At 42.9% G+C, this 22141-nt stretch overlaps 1 protein-coding gene across 2 annotated transcripts; it reads right to left on the bottom strand.

Moving 5' to 3' along the window:
• Window positions 1–411: 411 nt before the first annotated feature.
• CHRNA9 (cholinergic receptor nicotinic alpha 9 subunit) lies at window positions 412–22141 on the bottom strand. Of its 2 annotated transcripts, none has more exons than XM_028507321.2 (5): window positions 20246–22141; window positions 19806–19951; window positions 18680–18834; window positions 11624–12156; window positions 412–1074 (listed from the first exon to the last, which is right to left on the bottom strand). In XM_028507321.2, the coding sequence occupies exons 1-5, from the start codon at window positions 20307–20309 to the stop codon at window positions 533–535; spliced, it is 1440 nt and encodes a 479-aa protein (XP_028363122.1). In that variant the 5' UTR covers window positions 20310–22141; the 3' UTR covers window positions 412–532. The 2 variants fall into 2 exon arrangements, with proteins under 2 accessions (XP_028363122.1, XP_035875896.1); XM_036020003.1 differs by having other exon boundaries at window positions 19806–19894.

Below are 22141 nucleotides of genomic sequence, written 5' to 3'. Positions count from 1 at the left end.
CTTACCACTACGGCAGGCGATAAAAGAGTCCTTCTCTATTTCCTCCACATCCCTAACCATGAAATGTTGACCCTCCTGCTTAATTTAACCTGATGGATGCCTAAACTATTGATTTGATTTTTTCTCTTTATACATTATTTTTATTGTATTTTTCCAGTACCATTTAAATTTATTTTTTATTAAATAGTTTTTATTTTTATTCTATTACAGTTGTCCCAATTTTCCCCCCTTGCCATTTATCCCCCCTTATGCCCTTGTCCACTTCCACCCCTCCCCCTCCCCTCTGCAGTCACCACATTGTTGTCCGTGCCCATGAGTTTTCTCTTTTTTTCTTGATTTGAAGTTAAAGACAACATAACACCTAAATTATGAATTATATATATTTGTGTCTATATATTATACATCGTATTTGTGTTTATATCATATATTCATATATATATATATGCATGTATGTATGTATGTCTTAGAAGAATTATTAGAGTAGATCACAGGGAATTCTATTGATTTTTTTCCCCCGCATACCAAATACCTACTAATCTGCCCTTGCTATGATCAAAATAGTCATCACGAACACCATAATGAAAAATATCCACATGAAGAACCGATCTATGACTTTTGCAACCTTCTTCCATTCACTCCCCTTGGAATTGGTGGCCTTGTGGTCTTTGAGGCACTTGGCAATGTATTCGATATTCCTCGTCAGCACTTTGAACCGTGCGCAGTAGCTGTCAGCATCGTGCGGGTTCTCTCCCCGGCACCCCAAGTCATTCTTCACGAGTTTGTTCATCTCCTTCTTCCTGGGAGGGCCGCTGTTCCTGGCTATTTTCAGATTAGGTTCTGGAAGTTTGTCATAAACCTTCGTGAGGTGGTCCCGCTCCCTGTTGCGGTGGGGGCTGAGGCAGCTCTCACCCACATCGTAGACGAACAACATCCTGGACATGTACTTCAGGAACACCACCCTGGCCCAGTGGGGCACTGGCCGGGCCTCAGCCCCGCAGAAGTGGATATTCATCACCATGATGGTCAAGGCAGTGGAGGCTGTGATCAAGGCCATAGTAGCTATGTAGTATTTTCCTGGAAAATACCAGCAACCGAGTCAGTTCAAACCTGTCCTCATGTTTGGCCCAAAAAACAAACACTTTTTAAAACAAAGCTATATATACTAATGGGTTCTAGTATATACTTTTGAATCAAACTCCATAGGTTCAAGTTCCAGCTCTGTCACTCACTAGCCTTGTGGCCTGAAATAAGTTACATATATAATCCTGCTAGGCCTCAGCTTCTGTCTCTGTAAAATGAGCATAACAATAGTATCTAACTAGTAGGAATACAGTGAGGCTCAACCAAGGTGATACATGTAAAGTCCTCAGCACTGTCCTTTTCCCAACTTAAAAGATTTATGAATGTTTGCTGAGATCATGATGTGAAAAACTTTCACTTTCAACAAACAAACAAACAAATAATTAACAATCTCGGTCAGTTCTCAGAATCGTCTTCAGACCTCTCATTAATGTGAAAGCTCATTACTACTGGAAAAGAAGAGACACTATGTCACTATGTCTTAAACATGCATATGTCTTTAATGAATGATTGCACAAAGCAAATATTCCTGAAAAAAATTAATGGAGGAAGCAATAAAAATAAGGGTAAGAATACAGAACAAAAAACCAAGATGATGAACAAAAGCAAGCTATATGAAAAAGTAATGAAAGTAATGAAATCGATAAACTATTGCTAAGGCCACTGACAAAATAGAAGATCTGGTAGTGGGGAGAGAAAGAGAGAGGATACAAAAGAGGAAATAACTAAATCAAAATGTAGAAAACAATATAATAATCTTACAAATAGCTGTATGATGAACCATTTGAAAAAAACCTAGATGAAATATCTAGAAATATATCAGATGTCAAATTTAGTGTAAGATGAAGGAACACTTGAATAGAAATGGAATTAATCAAATACCTCTACCCACCCTCCCATCAAATACTCCAGGACCAAAAGGTTTGATAGGTTAGTAAGTCTTAACAAACTTTTAAGAAATAAGTAACTCATTCAAGTTGTTTCAGAAAAAGAAAAAGAGGAAAAACTACCTGACTATTTTATGAAGTCAATTTAGCCTTGATTCCAAAAGTAACAAGAAAAGAAATAGTAAAGCTATGCCACTTATAGACATATTTAAGAAAGTCCTGTAACAATTTTTAGCTAACTAAACTCATTGGTGTCTTAAAAGTCCATTCATCATGATAAAGGAGGGCTTAGTTGAACATCAGAAAACCTAATTCACTACATTAATGGAGTGAAAGAGAAAACTCACATGATTATCTTAACAGATGAAAACAATGGATTTAGTAATATTCATCATTCACTTATTATTTGTTAAAAGCTCTGAGTAAACTAAAACCAAATGGAACTTTTCTTAAGGGCCTAAGGGCCAGATGCCTGATCAAATGCTACACTTCATGAAGAAAACTTGAATCATTTCTATAAGACTGGAAGTACATTTATTTGGTGTAACAACCAAAATGTGGTTGTTAAATATATATTCTCAAGATCTGTGTGCACTTTCCTAAAAAACATGCATTTTTATATTATCACAGAAATAGAAGAAGTAATACTTGCAAAATTCCTCAGATATGTCCTGAGACATCTCTCTTTAGAAACAGCCAGCTTGCTGGTGAATGTCACTGCTGAAGAATAGAGAGGGACCTACCAATTAATGTTGCTTCACATAGGGTTATGATTGGATGTCATCACTGTCCATCATTTCTGCCTCTCAGAAGAGGTAATGAAAATGCCATTATACCTCTTCCTCTTTATTACTAGTAGAATGGGGGTAGAGACACTTCTGTGTCTATTTCTTTAAAAGGTGTGTGTGTGTGTGTGTGTGTGTGTGTGTGCATGCATGCAAGCCTGTATCTTGCTTGGAGAGACATAGAAACAAACTTCCAAACAGAGAAACCAATGTAATAACATTTAAATATTGGATATTAAGGGATTCAGTGGAGGGTAAAAGGGAAATGCAATATCCCTTTGTCATTGGTCTCTATGTCTCTTGTTCTGAAATGTTTCCTCATTGCCTACTTTAAGGAACTAAAAATGTCTAGCTTTTGATTTGGGTAAGCACCTTTAAAAAAATTTATTGTTGTTCAAGTACAGTCATCTCCATTTCCTCCCCCGTCACTCCCCACCACCCCATCCCTCCCTGCTTCCCACCCTTGATCCTACCCTGTTTGGCTCTGTCCATTTGTCCTTTATATATGTTCCTTGATGACCCTTTCCTTACTTTCCCCCATTATCCCTCTCCCCCCTCACCTCTGGCTACTGTCAGTTTGTTTTTTATTTCAACATCTCTGGTTATGTTTTGCTTGCTTGTTTGTTTAATTCATTAGGTTCCACTTATAGGTGAGATCATATGGTATTTGTTTTTCACCTCCTGGCTTATTTCACTTAGCATAATGCTCTCCAGATCCAACCATGCTGTCGCAAAGGGTAGGAGCTCCTTCTTTCTTGTATTCCATTGTATAAATGTACCATAAGTTTTTGATTCACTCATTTACTGATGGTCACTTAGGTTGTTTCCAATTTTTGGCTATTGTAAATTGTGCTGTTAAGAACATTAGGATGCATAGGTTCTTTTGAATTGGTGTTTCAGGATTAAGGAAGACACAATTAAATGAAAGCATATACTATGTTCATGGATTGATTTGGGTAAGCATCTTTTACAGCAACATGACATTGACATAGAGGCATTGGAGCTCAGTAGTACTTCCTTGACGGCAGGGCATGGCTATTGAAGTGTTAGGGGGCATCTCAGAACAAGGTAGATTAAAAAAAAATAGCCCTAGCTAGTCTGGCTCAGTGAATTGAGCACTGGCCTGTGAACCAAAAGTCACCAATTCAATTCCCAGCTAGGGTACATGCCTGGGCTGTAGGCCAGGTCCCCAGTTGGGGGCATGTGAGAAGCAACCAATCTATGTTTCTCTCACACATCAATGTTTCTCTTTCTCCCTTTCTTCCCTTCTCTAAAAATAAACATATAATGATAAACAAAATCAACAAGCCTTTAAGCAGACTCATCAAGAAAAAAGAGAGAAGACCCAAATAAATACAATCAGAAATGAAAGATGAGAAATTACAACTGACACCACAAAAATAAAAAGGATTGTAAGAAATTACTACAAAGAACTATATGCCAAGAAATTTGAAAACCTAGGTGAAATGGACAAATTTCCAGAAAAATATAATCTTCCAAAACTCAGTGAAGAAGAAACAGAAAGCCTGTACAATCCAATAACAGCTGATGAAATCTAAGCAGTATCAAAAAACTCCCAGCACGCAAAAGCCCTGGACCAGATGGTTTCACAGGAGAATTTTACAAAACATTTATGGAAGAGCTAACCCCTATCCTTCATAGACTTTTCCAAAAAATCCAAGAAGACGGAAGACTCCCAAACTCTTTTTATAAAGCCAGCATCATCCTAACCTCAAAACCAGATAAAGACACAACAAAGAAAGAAAACTACAGGCCAATATCACTGATAAACATAAGATGCTAAAATCCTCAACAAAAAAAAAATATTGGCAAACTACATCCAGCAATATATTAAAAAGATCATACACCATGATCAAATGTGATTCATCCCAGGGATGCAAGGATGGTACAATATTCATGAATCAATAAACATAATACATCACATAAACAAAAGGAAAGACAAAAACCACATAATCATTTCAATAGATGCAGAAAAAGCATTTGATAAGGTACAACACCCATTTCTGATAAAAACACTCAGCAAAGTGGGAATAGAGGGAGCATTCCTCAACATAATAAAGGCCATACATGAGAAACCTACAACCAACATCATACTCAGTGGGCAAAGCTAAAAGCTTTCCCACTAAGATCAGGAACAAGACAAGGATGTCCACTTCCACCACTTCTATCCAACATAGTAGTGGAAGTCCTAACCACAGCAATCAGACGAGAAGAAGAAATAAAAGGCATCCAAATTGGAAAGAAGGAAGTAAAACTGTCATTGTTCGCAGATGACATGAGAGTATACACAGAAAACTGTTGGGAACTGCCCTGCCTGGTATCAGAAGCTGTAACCCCCACCAAGGCTAAGGCTGAGGGAATGACCTTGGACCATAAGCCAGCAAGGAGACAAAAGCTTATCTCCCTGGCAGGAGCACCGCTTCTGCTCCTTTTACTTCACCCTGCCTGGCCCCCAATGCCTGGTCAGTTAGCCAATGATGGGTAAGATTCCTCAAGGGGGGAATGACCTAAGATAGGCACAGTCACATGGGAGGCCCCCAAGGAAGGACCTTGGAGGCTACAGCAAAAGGGGGTGATGGACCCTCACTCCTCAGCTCTGGCACAGCCTGAGTCCTCATTGTCTGCGAGAAAATCTCCTAATCTCTTGGCTGCCTTACTTCCCTTGCTCCACTTAAGCCTGAAACAATGATGGAGGGTGGTGCAGCCCTGTGATGGAAAGGGTGGGTTCCCCGGGTGATCAAGCCTAAGAAAGAATATGTCAAATCCTGTGAAACCTGCTTTCTTAGAATGCTCTCAATTAACTGATAAGGGTCCAAGCAAGAAATAAGTTTGTTCCTCAAAGTTTTACAGCTCTTTAGCTATCTGACCCTGACTCAAAATAGGCCCTCAAAGTTCTTCGTTATCTATTGTTTGATCCTTACTTTCTGGCAATGATTAATGAGCTTTACCTGAATTCTTGTGCAAATGAACCCAATAAAAGCCATTGAGGAAAAGGCTCTTAGCCCTTTTCCTGTGAGAGATCAGCCACCTTTCCTCCCCAAGCAGAGCATGTCTTGGTAGACTTTTTCTCATCTGTGGTGGATGGGGGGGCTCTGCAGACAAAGCTCCCCCACAGAAAGCCCTATAGACTCCACCAAAAAATGATTCAATCTAATAAGTGAATTTGGTAAAACATAGGATACAAAGTCAATATTCAGAAATCAAAGGCATTTTGTACACCAACAATGACATCAGAAACAGAAATCTGGAAAAAAATCCCATTTGCTCTAGCAACAAGAAAAACAAAATACCTTGGAATAAACCTAAGTAAGGAGATAAAAGACCTGTACTCAGAAAACTACACAACACTGAAGAAAGAAATTAAGGAAGACACAAATAAATGGAAGCATATACCATGTTCATGGCTTGGAAGAATTAACATAATCGAAATGTCAATACTACCCAAAGCAACTTATAGATTCAATGCAATCCCTATTAAAATACCAATAACATATTTCACAGATATAGAACAAACACTTCAAACATTTTTATAGAACCATAAATGATCCCCAATAGCTGCAGCAATTTTTAAAGAGAAGAACAAAGTAGGTGGGATCACCATATCTGACATCAAACTATATTACAAGGCTACAGTAATCAAAACAGTCTGGCATAAGAACAGACACATAAATTAATAGAACAGATTAGAAAACCCAGAAATAAACCCAAGTCTCTATGGTCAATTAATATTTGACAAAGGGGGGAGAAACATAAAATGGAATAAAAAAACCCTCTTCAACAAATGGTGTTGAGAGATCTGGACAGCTACATGCAAAAAAATGAAACTTGACCACCAACTTACACCATACACAAAAATAAACTCAGGATGGATAAAAGACTTAAATATAAGTCATGATATCATAAAAGTCCTAGAGGAGAAGAGAGGCAGGAAAATATCAGATATTCCACATAGCAATATTTTCACCGATATGTCCCCTAGAGCAAGGGACATAGAGGAAAGAATAAACAAATGGGACTTCATCAAAATAAAAATCTTCTTCATGCCTAAAGAAAACATTAGCAAAATGAACTGTATGGGAATACATATTTGCCAATGATACCTCAGACAAGGGTTTAATCTCCAAAATATGTAAAGGACTCACATGACTCCACACCAGGAAGACAAACAATACAATATAAAAAATGGACAAAGGGAATTCTGGCCAAGATGGAGGTGTAGGCAGACACATTGTGCCTCCTCGCATGTTGGGGACCGCCCTGCCTGGTCTCAGGAAGCTGTAACCCTCCGTGACTTAGGCTGAGTGAAAGACCTCTGGACCAGGAGCCACTAAGGAGACAAAACTTATTTCCCTGGCATGAATGCTGCCTGTTCTGTGCCTGACCTCCTAGGCTGGATCAGTTAGCCAATGACAGGTAAGATTTCCCACAGAGGGAAATGCTTAAGACAGGCATGATCATGAGGAGGCCTCTGGGAAGACACTCAGGGATGTGGAAATGAAGGGGTGACAGACATCAACCCCTGCCCCCTTGGCTTTGTCAAAGCCTGAGTCCTTGTTCTTAGATGTGAGAAATCTAAGTCTCCTGGCTGCCTTTGTCTCCTCTGTTGACTCAGACCTGTGGAAATAACAGGGGCAGTGCAGCCCAGACGAGAGATGGCAGACCCCCAGGGTAATCAGGCCTGGGACACAGAATATGCAAGATCCTGTGAGATCTGTTTGCTGGAGGATGTTATTAGATTAGAATTTGAAGGCACAGACAGAAAACCAAAACTAGCCCTTTGAGCCCTGTTAGTCCTTTCACATATTAAAACTCCAAACTCTGCCCAGAATTACAGCGGGGGTTCTGTCTGCACCTTTGAAAGTCACCTATTTCTTTTAATCTTTTCTGCCAGGCTGTGAATCCACAAACTAAGTCTGTATTCTTAATAAAATCCTACTGAAACGGGGGCTCGAGGCGCCCTCCACTAGAGAGAGTGGCCGTTCTGTCGCTATTTCCCCACAGGACCTGGTTGTCTCTGTGTATGTTTTTCTCATGTTTCGATGAGCATCCGCAGCAGGGATGGATACTGCTGGCCGGTATCCGCCTCACTCGCACAACCAAAATAAAGACAACAATTTAGCAACAAAAAACAACCAGTACCATCAGACAATTGAACTGTATGGAAGTCCAACAACCAAGGAGTTAAAGAAGACACACTCATCCAGACCGGTAGGAAGGGCAGAGTTGGGCAGCCAGGCAGAGAGGGGTCATGGCAAAGAGGTGGTTGGCGGACCCAGCGAGGCAGCAGATTGTGGAGGGGTGTGGAGCATAAGGTGGCTAGCGGACCAGGTCCCACATTTGCGTGCAGATAAACCAGGAGAAACTGGGGAGCAAGACAAACCGCGCAACCCAGGGTCCCAGCTCGGAGACATAAAGCCTCAAAACACCAATTGAAAACACCTGTGGGTGTTGAGGTACTGGGAGAAACTCCCAGCTTCACAGGAGACCCTGCGAGGGACCCTGTGAGACCCTGTGAGATTCCTTGGGGAGACCCACAGGGTCCACAACGTACACAAGAACGTACACAAGTCCACCCACATGGGAATGAGCATCAGAAAGGCCCAGTTTGCTTGTGGGAAGCAGGGGAAGTGACTGAAATCTGGCAAAGAGCAGAGTAAGCACCATTATTTCCTCTCAGACCCCTGCCCTACCTACAGCATCACAACCCAGCAATGTGCATTGCCCCACCCTGGTGAACACCTAAGGCTCCGCCCCTCAAACATAACAGGCACCTCAGGACAAAAAAATGGCCCAAATGGAAGAACAGATCAAAGTACCAGAAAAAAATACAACTAGGTGATGAAGAGATAGCCAACCTATCAGATGCACAGTTCAAAACACTGTTGATAAGGATGCTCACAGAATTGGTTGAATTTGGTTGCAAATTAGATGAAAAAATGAAGGCTACACTAAGTGAAATAAAGGAAATTGTACATGGAACCAATTGTGATGCGAAGAAAATTGGGACTCAAATCAATGAAGTGGACCAGAAGGAAGAAACATCCAATCAGAAAAGACGGAAGAAACAAGAATTCAAAAAAAAATGAAGAGAGGTTTAGAATCTCCAGGATGTCTTTAAACATTCCAACATCCAAATTACAGGGATACCAGAAGGAGAAGAGGAAAAGCAATAAGTGGAAAAGTTATTTGAACAAATAATAAAGGAGAACTTTCCCTTCTGGCAAAGGAAATAGAATTCCAGGAAGCTCAGAGAGTCTCAAAGAAGTTGGACCCAAGGAGGAACACATCAAGGCACATAATTACATTACCCAAGATGAAAGATAAGGAGAGAATCTTAAAAGCAGCAAGAGAAAAGGAGACAGTTACCTACAAAGGAGTTCCCATCAGAATGTCAGCTGATTTCTCAAAAGAGACCTTCCAGGCAAGAAGGGGTTGGAAAGAAGTATTCCAAGTCATGAAAGGCAATGACCTACATCCAAGACTGCTCCATCCAGCACAGTTTTCATTTAGAATAGAAGGGCAGATAAAGTGCTTCTCAGATAAGGTCAAGTTAAAGGAGTTCATCATCACCAAGCCCTTATTGTATGAAATGTTAAAGGGACTTATCTAAGAAAAAGAAGATAAAAATATGAACAGTAAAATGACAGCAAACTCACAATTATTAACAACCACACCTAAAACAAAAACAAACCAAGCAAACAACTAGAACAGGAACAGAACCACAAAAATGGAGATCATATGGAAAGTTAGCAATAGGGGAGTGGGAGGAGGAGAGAGGGGGAAAATGTACAGAGAATAGGTAGCATAGATGGTAGGTAGAAAATAGAGAGGGGGAGGGTAAGAATAGCATGGGAAATGTAGAAGCTAAAGAACTTATAAGTATGACACATGGACATGAACTGAAGTGGGGGAATGTAGGTGGGAGGGGTGTGCAGGGTGGAGGGAAGTGAAAAAGGGAAAATGGGATAACTTTAATAGCATAATCAATAAAATATATTAAAAAATAAAATAAAAAATGGGCAAAGGACCTGAACAGACAATTCTCCAAGGAGGACATACACAGGGCCCAGAGACATATGAAAGGATGCTCAGCATCACTAGCCCTGTTAGTCCTTTCAGAGAGATGCAAATTAAAACCACAATGAGATACCACATCACATTGGTAAGAATGGCCATCATAAACAAATCAACAAACAAGTGCTGGCGGGGTTGTGGAGAAAAGGGAACCCTAGTGCACTGTTGGTGGGAATGCAGACTGGTGCAGCCACTGTGGAAAACAGTATGGAATTTCCTCAAGAAACTAAAACTGGAATTACCTTTTGACCAAGCAATTCACTGCTGGGTTTATACCCTAAGAAGCCTGAAACACTAATTCAAAAGAACCTGTGCACCCCAATGTTCATAGCAGCACAATTTACAGTAGCCAAGAGCTGGAAGCAGCCTAGGGGCCCACAGTAAGTGAGCGGATCAATAAACTATGGTACATTTACACAATGTACCATACTATGCAGCAGAAAGAAAGAAGGAGCTCCTACCCTTCGCAACAACATGGATGGAACTGGAAAGTATGCTAAGTGAAATAATCCAGGCGGTGAATGACAAATACCATATGATCTCACCAATAAGTGGAACCTAATTAACAAAACAAACTGACAAGCAAAATATAGCCAGAAACATTGAAATCAACAACAAACTGACAGTAACCAGAGGGGAGGGGACAGGGAAATAATGCGGGAAAGAAGGGAAAGGGACATAAATGAACATAAATGAGGGACCCATGGATGGGGCCGAGTGGGGATTGGATTGAGGGTGAGAGGTGGGCGTGGATAGGGTGGGGGAAAGTGGTGGTAGGAAAACTGAGGCAACTGTATTCAAACATCAATAAAAAAAGGAAAAAAATAAAAATATAAAATCTTAAAAACAAAACGAAACAAAATAGGAGACAGAACTAGCAGCCTCAGAGTATGCTCTACCCTTACAGGGACATTTCATTATCACAGATTGATAAAAACGTGATCTACTTTAGAATCATCTCAAATTCTCAAGTGTTGCCAGAGGTTGCTAAATTAAACTCTTTCAGTACAGGAACCTGCACTCTAACAAATCTTCCCATACCTATTAGACTCAATAGAGGTTGAGAATTATTCCATTAAAAATAGATGGTAGGCTTAAAAATCCTGTTTATCATTTCTATCATGTTTGCCACTCTTCCCAAGAAGAGACCCCTTGTGATGTGAAAAGATAAAAACAGCCACTGTTTTCTCACTACTTATCACGTGCCAGATTCCGCACTAAGCAACGGCACATGAGGTAGCAGTGACATGCAGTGGCAGAGACTCAAAGATTAAGTAGCTTGTCTAAGATTTACCAAGGAATGAATGAGGAAAGTCAAATGCAGACTTCTTTGACCTCAAAATCAAGGCCTTAAACCATAAGCCAGTGGTTTTTAGATTTGAACACAGAGTACATCAAAATCACCCAGAAGGCTCCTTAAAACTGATGCTAGCCCTCACTCCCGAAGTTTCTAATTCACTAAGTCTAGGGTGGTTCCCCAAGAATTTGCATTTCTAAACCAATGCCAGTGTTCTGGGTCTGGGGATCCCCCTTTGAGAACCACTGCTCTAAGCTATATCGCCCCTCATTCTTCCTGTGGGTCACTCTGGAGACCACAAGACCGGTTTTGTTTCCAACAGCCACATGGCATTCAAAGATCCCAACCAAAGACACTAGACGAAGCATGTGACAGCCTGTGTGGAGTGTGAAGCTGGTCTAACTGTTCTGTTTTAAAGGCACAGATGTAACCCCAGTCACTACAAAGTTGGGTTCAAAGTATAGAATGCTTGAACTCACCTATGAGAGGAACATTTTCTGAGGCTGGCATGATCTCTGCCACCATGAGCTGAAACACAGTCATGGCCAAAAGGATGGTCACGCCCAGGGAGACCTTTTCCCCAGAGGCTGCAGGGAGATAAAAACTCAAGGGAGCCAGAAAAGATATGAGGACGCATGGGATGAGGAGGTTGACAATGTAGAAGGAGGACCTCCTCTTCAGAAGGAGGGTGAATGTCACGTCGGGGTACGGCTCCGAGCAGCAGCCATAGGAGATCACGTTCTTCACCGCAGGCATGCCATGGACCTCCCACTCCACGTCTTCAATGAAGTCAGACAGGTCTCCGCTGTCCAGGGCGTTAAAGATGTCCACCTGATTGCCATTGTAGGTCCAGGAGCCAAAGGTCAGGTTGCACTGCTGGTTATCAAAGGGGAAGTAGGTGACATCCACCACACAGGAGCTTTTGGTGATGGCTGGTGCATCCCAGGTGATCAGCCCATCATACCGCAGGACCACATTGGTATTCACAGGCTCGGAAGGTTCATCGTCAGCCCTGGAGGTGGGAGAAGGAAAACGAGAGCAGCTTGCTGGACGAACTCACCAGCTTCCCCCTCCAGACAGCTCACCAGCCTGCGTCCATCACTTTAATAATGTCTTTGGCAATGGGCCACCATTCTCCCTATCACTTTGTCTTGAAAATCTGGAATCAACTCTAATTTTCTCTTCTCCTCTGTCTCCTGTGACTAGTGAGGGGCAAGTCATCCTGGATTCTTCCTTTAAAGCATGTCTGTTCTATGTCCCTTCCTCTCTGGTCCCAATGCCACTCTCTCAGTCCAGGTGCAATGGTTTATGCAGCCAGACCTAAAGGAAACCTGTCAAAGCTGACCTCTAAAGGGGAGGCTCTGCATACCTGACTTTGTTAACTCTGGGCACAAGAATATTAAAATAGCTTTTTGTTACTGTTGAAAGGTTTGCACATGTCTACTGTAGAACATTTGGAAAACAGAAAAAGTCTATTCACCCATAGTTTAAGAGATAATCATTTATTCTGGATGGCTTTTCTTTATCCATATCAATGCCTGGCCTTTTGGGGCACAGAATTTTTGCTTTCCTTCAGGAAATTACTCTTTGTCCACCACCACTGCAAGGCAGATGGACTGTTGAGTAAGCCATAATAGGAGTTAAGACTTTCTGTCCAGGGACAGCCCGACCAGATACCTCTACAGGAAGGGAGCGAGCGGACGCAGACCCTGTCCTCGCTTTTTCCCCCTTGAATTGCCCGTTGGTGCTCCCCACTCACCAGAGCCAGGGGACAAAGGAGCCCACTCTCTCAGGAGGAGCTTAAAGACATTCCTATTTATTCACTTCGTGCCCAGTATCTTATTCTAGATGTTCCATGATCTACTCCCGTCCCACCATCCAGCCCGGTGTCTCCCGCGGCCTCCTGCGCTCATGCTCCCCCAAGCAAGGCCGAAACCGTAACAGGTCCTGTGAGGTTCCCTCTTACTCAGACTCCTTTTTCTGTCTATAATATCCTGCACATAGAAATCCAACACAGTGTTCAAGACCCCCTAAAATGCTATTGAATGTCAATTGTAATTGAAAAAATACAATTTAAAAATAAATAAAAATACTTTTTTTAAAAAAAAAGACCCACCTATGAGAAGCCTTCCCTCTCTCTCCAGTCAAATGAAATCTCCATCTTGGAGGGCCACAGCACTTTATTTCTATGTTATAAGGACTTTACATTTTTACCCTTTATTATGGTTTTTACATACACTTCTTATTAGACTATCCCTTGAGGCCATAGACTGAGTTTTAAAATCCTAATTTATTCCTCATCACATTAAAATCCTAATTTGTTCCTCAGCACATTACAGAATGCCTCACACAGAAGAAAGGTGGTAAGAAAGTAAATGGGCTGGCTGAGTAGATAAGGTTCATTCTCCTGTAGAAAGTGTCCTGACATCACAGAAATAGCCACAGAGAGATTTGGTGTTCAAAACCTGGTTCAGGATTTATAAACTTGAGCAAGTTACATTTCTGTCACCAGCCTGTAAAAGCAGGGATTGTAATACCTTAAGTTTCTTTTTAAATTTTTATATTAAGTATATAACTACATGTATTAATTTCTTATTGCTATCATATTTCCACAAGCCTAGTGTCTTAAAATAATGCAAATCAAACATCTTTGCAGTTCTAAAGATCAGAAATCCTAAAATCGGGATGGAGGCAAGGCTGCATTCCTTCTGGTGACTCTGAAGGAGACTCATTTCCTTGTCTTTCCCAGTTTCTGGAGGCTGCCTGCATTCCTTGGAGCGGGATTCCTTTCTTCCATCACTCTGACCTCTGCTGCCTTCAAAGCATCTCCTGCCCTAACCCTCCTGTCTCCCTTTTGCAAGGACTCGTGTTTACATTGGGCCCACCAGGGTCATCTCCTCATCTCAAATCCTTAAATTAATCGCACCTGCAAAGTCCTTTTGGCCACGTTAGGTAACATATTCCCAGGCTCCAGGGATGAGGATGTGGACTCTTTGGGGGCTATCATTCTTTCCGCCACACTCTGTAAGACCCCAACTTTGCCTGACACATAGTAAGTGATGTATATGTATATGTATATGTATATGTATATGTATATGTATGTATCTTTCTTCTCTTCCCCTTCCCTCTGTTTCTAACTGGGTTCCATGTTCTCCACTAGAATACGAAACAATTACAGAGACAAAAGTTCAAAGTGGAGGGCAAGAGAACCGCACGACCTGAAGAGAATATTTAAATTGGTTCCCTCTTTTATTCCCTTTCCTCTTCTACTTGGTGTCCTGCAGGCACCCTCTCCTCCTCTCTGTAGCTGACGAGAGACTAAACTGATTCTAGTCGGCTTGCATGTGAGCACACAGGCCTCTCCGGAAGGGGGTCGGAAGAATCCCATCCCCAGAACTGGAGGTGTGGCCTGGCACGGGAGAGAACAGTGAGGGCCAACCAGTTTCTCGGTTGCCAGGGAGTGCCTGGAACTCAGCGTAGATGTGTCCATTCACTCCAGCCCACGACCCGACCCTTTTCATCTCCAATGTCTCAGTCGTTCAAGTATCCCCTTTTGTCCTCTTCCACGTTAAAAAGAAACCCCCTTGTCTTCCAAGGCTTACTTCCCCTGGGTACTGTGATGTTCCTTTCCTCCCAAGTCTCCTTCAGGATTTCGCTTCTCTTGGTCTCTCTTATTCTCTCTGGCTCCTCCAGTCTCTTCCCAACTTTGTTCCCAAGTGTCTACTACCAACTTCTCCTCCTCCCAGGCACTTCCCACCTTTCTCCTCTCTTTCCACAGACGCTCTCAAGAGTGATGGGTACCTGCTGCTGTCATGTGCCCATGTTGCTTGCACTCCTGCTGCTTGGCCTCCTCCCGGCAGGCTCTCTTTCAAAGGTCATTCATGACTCACAGACAAATCTAAAGATGGCTTCTAAGTCCCTACCCTGTTCAGCTCTTCCCCAGCATTTCACACTGTGGCTTGTCCCTAGACATCCTTTCTCCTTTGGTTTCCATGACAACGTTCTCTCTCAGTTCTCCTTCCCCTTTACCCATTTCTTCCAAGTGTCCTCTGCACATTCTTCAGTGAAGAGTTTCCCCAGTTTTATCCTCAGCCATTTCTTTTCTTTCCTTGAATAGTTCTACAAAGGGTTAAAGAGCTTCTGATATCTCTGTCCTTGATTTCCTTTCCAGGTTTAAGCCTTGCCTTTGCAATTCCTTCATTGGTCGTTCCCATGTGGATGTTTTTTTGGTCCCCAAACTGAGCCAGTCCCACACCAAATTCTTCATCTTTTTTTTTCCCCAAACTTGTTCCTCTTCCTCCTCCCTTATTTGCAATCTCATCTAAAATCTTCACTATCCTCAGAGTCACCTAGGCCAACAATTTTCAACCTTTTTCAGTTGGTGGCACAAATAAACTAATTAAAGAGTTCTGTGGAACACCCCAAGATATATATGTTTTGTCAATCTGACAAAAATAGTTATAATTTTGATTCATTCACACCAGACAGTTATTATTGGGTTGGCTGTTGTCTTTTTTTTTTTAAACAATATAAGGGAAAAGAGGTCAGTGCCCTTGACTAAATAGTCAGGTATTGCATGTCTTAGAAATTCATGCAGCACATCAGTTGAAAATCAATTATGCATGCTACTTAACTGAAATTCAAAGCTAAATTATAGAAAATCTTTCTGAATACAATAGGGCACACAGTTCCTCTCTAGGTCTAAAACCCAAATATTAAAACTACCCATTAAAACTCAACAATTAGAACTCTCTCATAATAAGTGCACATTTGGAATTTCTATAATCCACTCTTTCCTGAATCTAAAAATGCCAGGAATTCTTGTAGCCACTTATATTAAGCTTTATATTGGCCATATACTTATACTAAACAATGTCACCAGAACTTTGACCCCTCAATTGCTTACTCCTTTACTGGTTTGGTAACAGAGCCAGTGTCTGCTCAAACCATTGTCTTCCTGAAGAGCTCACTGCCTCTTGGGGAAATTTGTTGCTCAAGTTATCAGTTATTCTTTTTTAATTGTTTATCTTCCCTTTAGTTTCTTTTCATTGTTCTGGGTTTTGTCCTCTGGAGCAATTATCTCTCTTTTCTCTGCCTTACTTTCTTATGATTGCCTAAGGTAGCTATCAAGTCTTCCCAAGGACTTTTCTCTCCCAAACTAAGCATCAATAAATGCAATGACTACTCATATGCAGCAGCTCCTAGGCCTGTCACTGTCCAGATGCTCCCTAACAAGTCTCACTCCATGAGAGTTTGGGATCTAGGCACCAATGCGGAATCCAGATGTTAGCCATCTTTCTACCTAAACTATCTTCATCACACTTGACTGTATCCCCTCCCTTATATGCCTCTTTCCTCCCCCCACCACCACTCGAAAGCCCACTTTGTGGTCTACAAGATTCTGTACCAGCTTCTGGGAAGTGGTGATATTATATCTGGGATCAGAAGATTCTACAGGTCCAGGGGTTCAGCTAGAACAACTAGGGTCAGGGAAATGGTTGTAATTGGGAGTCCCTCCTTTGCCTAATCATATAACTCTCTTCAATTCTCATTTCACTGGTTGAAAAAAAAAACACAAATGACATCCAACAATAGCTACATTTAGAGTTTTGTCCAACTAGTAAAACTCTGGTGTTACTGAGAAGAACGCAATAGACCTGCCTGGGGCGGGAGGGTGGGGGAAGTTAAAGAGTCAACCCAGAGGAACAGAAACATGTTGATCAACCAGGGTGGTAAAAAGTCCGTGTGTGAAAGGACAGGGAACAGAACTCACACATCTCCAGGGAAGGAGAGTGGGGACAGAATTTACCGAAGCCACAGTAGGTTTGTGTGAGCCCATGAGCATACAACTGGTTTCTCTGATAAGGGGGAACTGGGGTAGGCTTCACTTAGGTCACCCCACAAGGCTGCCTGGGAGCATTTCAGTAAGAGTTGGTCACTGCTTCAGCCACTCAAAGCAGGAAGGATAGGAGAACCAGCCTGCTTTGTTTTCTAGGAGGAACTGTTAGAACTTACAGAATGCTGTAAGTGCTCTATGTAAACCGTATTTACTGATTAGTCTCCTGCATCCTGTGAATGAGAAGAGATAACAGATGGCATGACTTTTTCTCACCTTGTCTGTGTATACGTGCAGGGAGTGGGTGGGCGAGGAACTGGAATGATAAAGCACAAGCACTTGGATGTTATCTTACTTGGGAAGGAATATGGAAGACTCTCCGGGCCGCTCAGAGTGGGGAATGGTCGGCAGGACCAGGGCTATGATTCAAGAGGTCATAATTCTCAGATGAGCTCTCCGAGTAAGGGGTGAGGCTAAAATCCAGGCTGCAGCCCACCAGCACCGCTTCCTGAAGGGAAACCCATGCCCACTAGCAGGCTGAGCTCTTTCTTAGGAGAAGTCCAGAGTTACCCCTCATTCACCTTGCTCTGAGCCAAAGACAAACCTTTCCCAACCCACAGAAACATGAGCTCCAGAATAAAGAGAGACAGAGCCCCTTTGACAGTGGGTGGAACAACTGGGCTTGAATTGTGACAGACCAATCTGGTTCCTCCTCACAATGTGGTCCGTTGACCAGCAGGACTAATGCCTGGACCTTATACAAATGCAGAGCAAAAGGCTCTACCCCAGACCCCCTAAATCAGAATCTGTGTTTTAACAAGTTCCTCAGGTCATTCAGGTGCCCTTTACAGTTTGAGAAACATAAATCTTACCTACCCGTTTACTCAAGGCCCTTTGCAACCTAGTACATCCTCCACTCCACAAAAAGTCCAAAATTCATGGACCAGCATCTAGCTGGCCCATTCCGATTTACTCTTAGTAGTATCATGGTTATTGATACCTGATCTTGGAGAAGGGAACACCCTAATATGGAATGAATTGTGCCCCCCAGCCCCAAATCCATAGGCCCTGGCCCTGGCACTTCCGAATATGACCTTATTCAGAATAGAGGTCATTGGAGATGTAATCAGTTCAGATGAGATCACATTGGTATGGTAGGATGGACACCTAATCAAACACAACTGGCATCCTTCTAAAAGGGAACATGTGCACACAGACAAGACAGAGACAATGCCATGAGAGGATGAAGGCACAGACTGGGGTGATGCTGCTACAAGTCAAGAAACAACAAAGATGGTCGGCAGCCACCGGAAGCCAGGGGAGTGGACAGGAACAGACCCCTCCGCACGGCCCGCCGAAGGACCCAGCCTCGCTGACTGACACCTCGACCAAGCACTTCTAGCCTCCAGAACCGTGAGTTAACACGTTTCTGTTGTTTTAGCTCCTCAGCGTGTGACACAGGGTTACAGCAGCCCCAGAAAACTAACACAGCCTCTAATACAGGTCTTACCTGAAAGGGAGAATGTAGCTCTAAGTTTTATGAGCAGCTAGTTTGTCATCTAAGATTTTATGACCATCATTCCAAGGCCTAGGAACAGGTATTGATAATTAATCATGCTTTAACTATTCCTTTTTTATTATGTTTAAATTCTTTTAAATCAACAAGTTCATTCCTGAGAAGCTACTGACTTGCGCTTACTTGTTGTACAGGACAATGTCCGGCCTCCACACCAGGTCGCTGGGGATCCTGATGGAGTCCAGCCCATCGTACTGGTCCCGGTCCCACGTGAGATACGCGTCGTGCCAGATTTGGCGGATCCACAAATAGGCAGTCAGGATTTGGTTTCTTTCGTCCTGCACGATGAACCCAGACACAATTTTGTGCAGTAGACACCTCAGCTGAATGCCCTTCATCTCTAGACCACTTGTTCTTCGCGTAGGAGTTCCAAGAGCACTGCTCTGTTTTCAGGAAATAAGTGAGCGCTTTCTCAGTCTAACCCCTTGACTGACCGCCAAGGCCATGTTTTTTTCCTGCTTCATTTAATGTTCAAAATGTAAAGTGAAAAAATATTTAAGTCATCGAATCTTTGCATGAATCAACTGCCCAGATTTCTTCAAACATGGTCAAGTGGTGATTCATTTTGAATGAGAAAGTCAGGAAATGTTACTTACAACGGAAGGAAGAAAAGTCTTCCAAGTTCCATAATTTTGTGGAATTAAGCAGAGATAAGCACTAAATAAGGTATGTCATCTTAAAGCACCACCTTTCTTTTTTTTTCATTGGAATAAAATTCATATAACATAAAGCTCACCATGTTAACCATTTCAAAGTGGCTTTACAGCTTAACCATTCTGTGGCTTCCAGGATATTCACAGTGTCATGCAACCATCACCACCATCTAATTCCAGACCATTTTGTCACCTACCCGCCCCCCCCCCAAAAAAAAACCCCTCAGGCCATCAAGCAGTCACTCGCTATTTTCCCCGGCCATTCCATGGTCCCTGGCGACCAAAACTCTGCTTCCTGTCTCTATGGTTTTGCCTATCTTGGACATTTCGCAGCAATGGAATCATAGACTATGTAAGACCATCTTTCTTTAGATGATCTCAGACTGGTACTGTGAATGGCCAGGACAGGTGGCACTTAGTGAAATTAATTTTGTAGGACGCTTCCTCCCCCTGGTGTCCCCTTCCCCTACCAGATTCAACACGCAGCTGTCTGTTCTCATTCTCTCTCCAATTCCCGGTTAAAACATCCCTTTGAAAAACAGTGTTAGTTTCTTTCTAAGCAACATGCCAAAGAGTCACCACTTTATGGGACTCACCATGTCCTTAATCTGAGAAAGCGTGATCTGCAGTGTGACATTCAGGACCTCATCTGTATCTTCTACTGGACGAAGAGCACTGGAATAATCTTCAAAAAGGTCATTGAACAACTTCTGAGCATATTTTCCATCTGCTGTTTCTGCAACTGCTCAAAAAGAGGGACCTGGATCAACATTTAGTGTCAACATGTATTTTAAAACAAAAAACAACAGACTGAGGACTAGAACTGGGGATGACCTGGCATCAGCTAGGGACAAGCTTTTGATGGACGAGGGTTATTTTTCTAGCTTGACCCATTGGGATCAGCGTAAGTTAATAGGAAGCATAGAACACTTCCCTGTAGTTAGATCACTGGTTCTGTTTGCTGGCCCACCCCACCTCCCACCAAAAAAGTGGTCCCAAATGAACAGAGATGGTTACCTACCCACCAGTCTCCTACCTCTCAGTCTGAAGGCAGCAAAGTAAATCCAACAAAAGGAGATGCAGGAATTGGACCAGTTCATCTCTTTTTTCGGAGCCTCTATAAATTCCCAGAGAAGCAATATGACCTCCCCCCGTGAATGGGAAGGGCCTGGGCACGAAGATCCCACTCTGGGGCAGTCTCACAGCAGCCGACAGGAGAGTTCAGGTTTGCACTGCACAGAGAGCCTGAGGTCTAGGGATCTCCCCTCCCCTGTAATCTGAGACTGGCAGCTCCAGTGGCCAAGATGCCCAGAGTCCCAGGTGGGATAGGTCTGGCGCGCTGCCCTGGAAGGACCATCACAGCGGAGGGCCCCTAGCCACCCTCAGCAGGAGCATCCAGATCAAACTTCCAGGGAGATACAGGCAGGCACCTGATACCTTCGAGATTCCATCTTAAAAGGCTGGGTACTTTCCACACCTGCAGCAAGCAGATTCCACCTGAGTCTGGAGCTAAGGGAGACTGAACAGTCCCAGCCACAGGGCAGCCATGTGGAAAGGCCGTGTGTGCTTTGAGCCACATTTGAAGAGGAAAAGAGAAGCAGTTCTGGGATCTCAAGAACAGATTGGCATTTGGCTTTCTTCTCGGCCCTCTGCCTCTCATCCCTGCTTCAGCTGTCCCACTGGGCACAGATCCCGTGCAGTGTGTGTGAGTCTCTGTGTGAGCGGTGTGTTAGTTAGATGGGGGAACAGCACTCCCCCTCTTCAGAAACAGCAGCACTGTGCTTTTCACTCGGGCTGGACGGCCAGCCCAGACCCTGCCTAGCTCCGCTCTAATACTGAGCCTTCCTAAGCGAGACGCTGGGAGAATACTGGGCCCTCTCTCTCTCTCTCTCAGAGTTCTTAGGATATCACTTGCAAAAACATTTTGAAAATTGTAAAGCACTATGTAAATGTTGGTGATTTTCACCTCTGATCAGCCTTGCAGATCCAGAATTTCCATATTTACCAAGTTACACAGGGCTTACTAGCTCTAAAAAATGACTCAAAGGCTACTAACCAAATCAGCAGGAGAATGATTCAGAAGTAATGATATTATCAAGGATGATATCCCTTTGCATTGAATGTTAGTTAATATAATTTTACAGCTTTTTCTCATATGTGATCCAATTTTGCTCCCACAAAAGAATGTCAGTTTTCAATTGCCATAGCCTGCCGTCTTCATGCTGGGGAATCTGCCTTGGAAAACCAAATTAGGCTCTTTGAGTTGCCTGGAATCAAAGCGAGGAAAGTGGATAGCTCTAGTTCATCAGGTTACTGCTGGCAGATGAGTCACCCTGTTCCTTTTAAGGAATCTATCCTCCAAATGGAACAGACACTCAAGCCATCAGCTAAATGTGTTTCTTAATCGCCTGTGCCCTCGTGTTGATTGTAAAGTCATTATCTTCCTGATGCCCTAGACCAGCTCACCCATCAAATGACACAGTTCCTAGTACCCATGCTTGCTCAGGCCTCCTTCAACAAACCGTCTGCTCTGGAATCTCGGAGGCTGAAGATACTTTTGAAATTGAATTGAACACCTCCTTTTCACATGAGGAGGCTGAGGTCCAGAGACACTCAGTCCGTAGCTTTTCCTCAGCTCCAAACCAGAGAGCGAGGGAGAGCGAGGCAGAGCGAGGGAGTGTGAGGGAGAGCGAGGCCTGCAAGGCAGTGGCCCCGTAGCTTGCAAGACTCTAATGGAAGAAGAGATTCATTGAATTCACTATTTGGAATCCAGTAAGACTAAAAATCAGGCAAGTATGTTTTAGACTGCTTTTTCTAAAATGTGGGCTCAGACAGCTTGGTTGGGGGGAGTGCTAGGGGTGGAAGAATTGAGAAAAAAATAGACAGAACTCATGGACATGGACAATGCTGTGGTGATTGTGGTGGGGAGGCA

This window comes from Phyllostomus discolor, chromosome 1 (genome assembly GCF_004126475.2).
Source record: "Phyllostomus discolor isolate MPI-MPIP mPhyDis1 chromosome 1, mPhyDis1.pri.v3, whole genome shotgun sequence".
Taxonomy (NCBI): domain Eukaryota; kingdom Metazoa; phylum Chordata; class Mammalia; order Chiroptera; family Phyllostomidae; genus Phyllostomus; species Phyllostomus discolor.
This window is presented reverse-complemented; position numbering and strand designations above follow the sequence as displayed.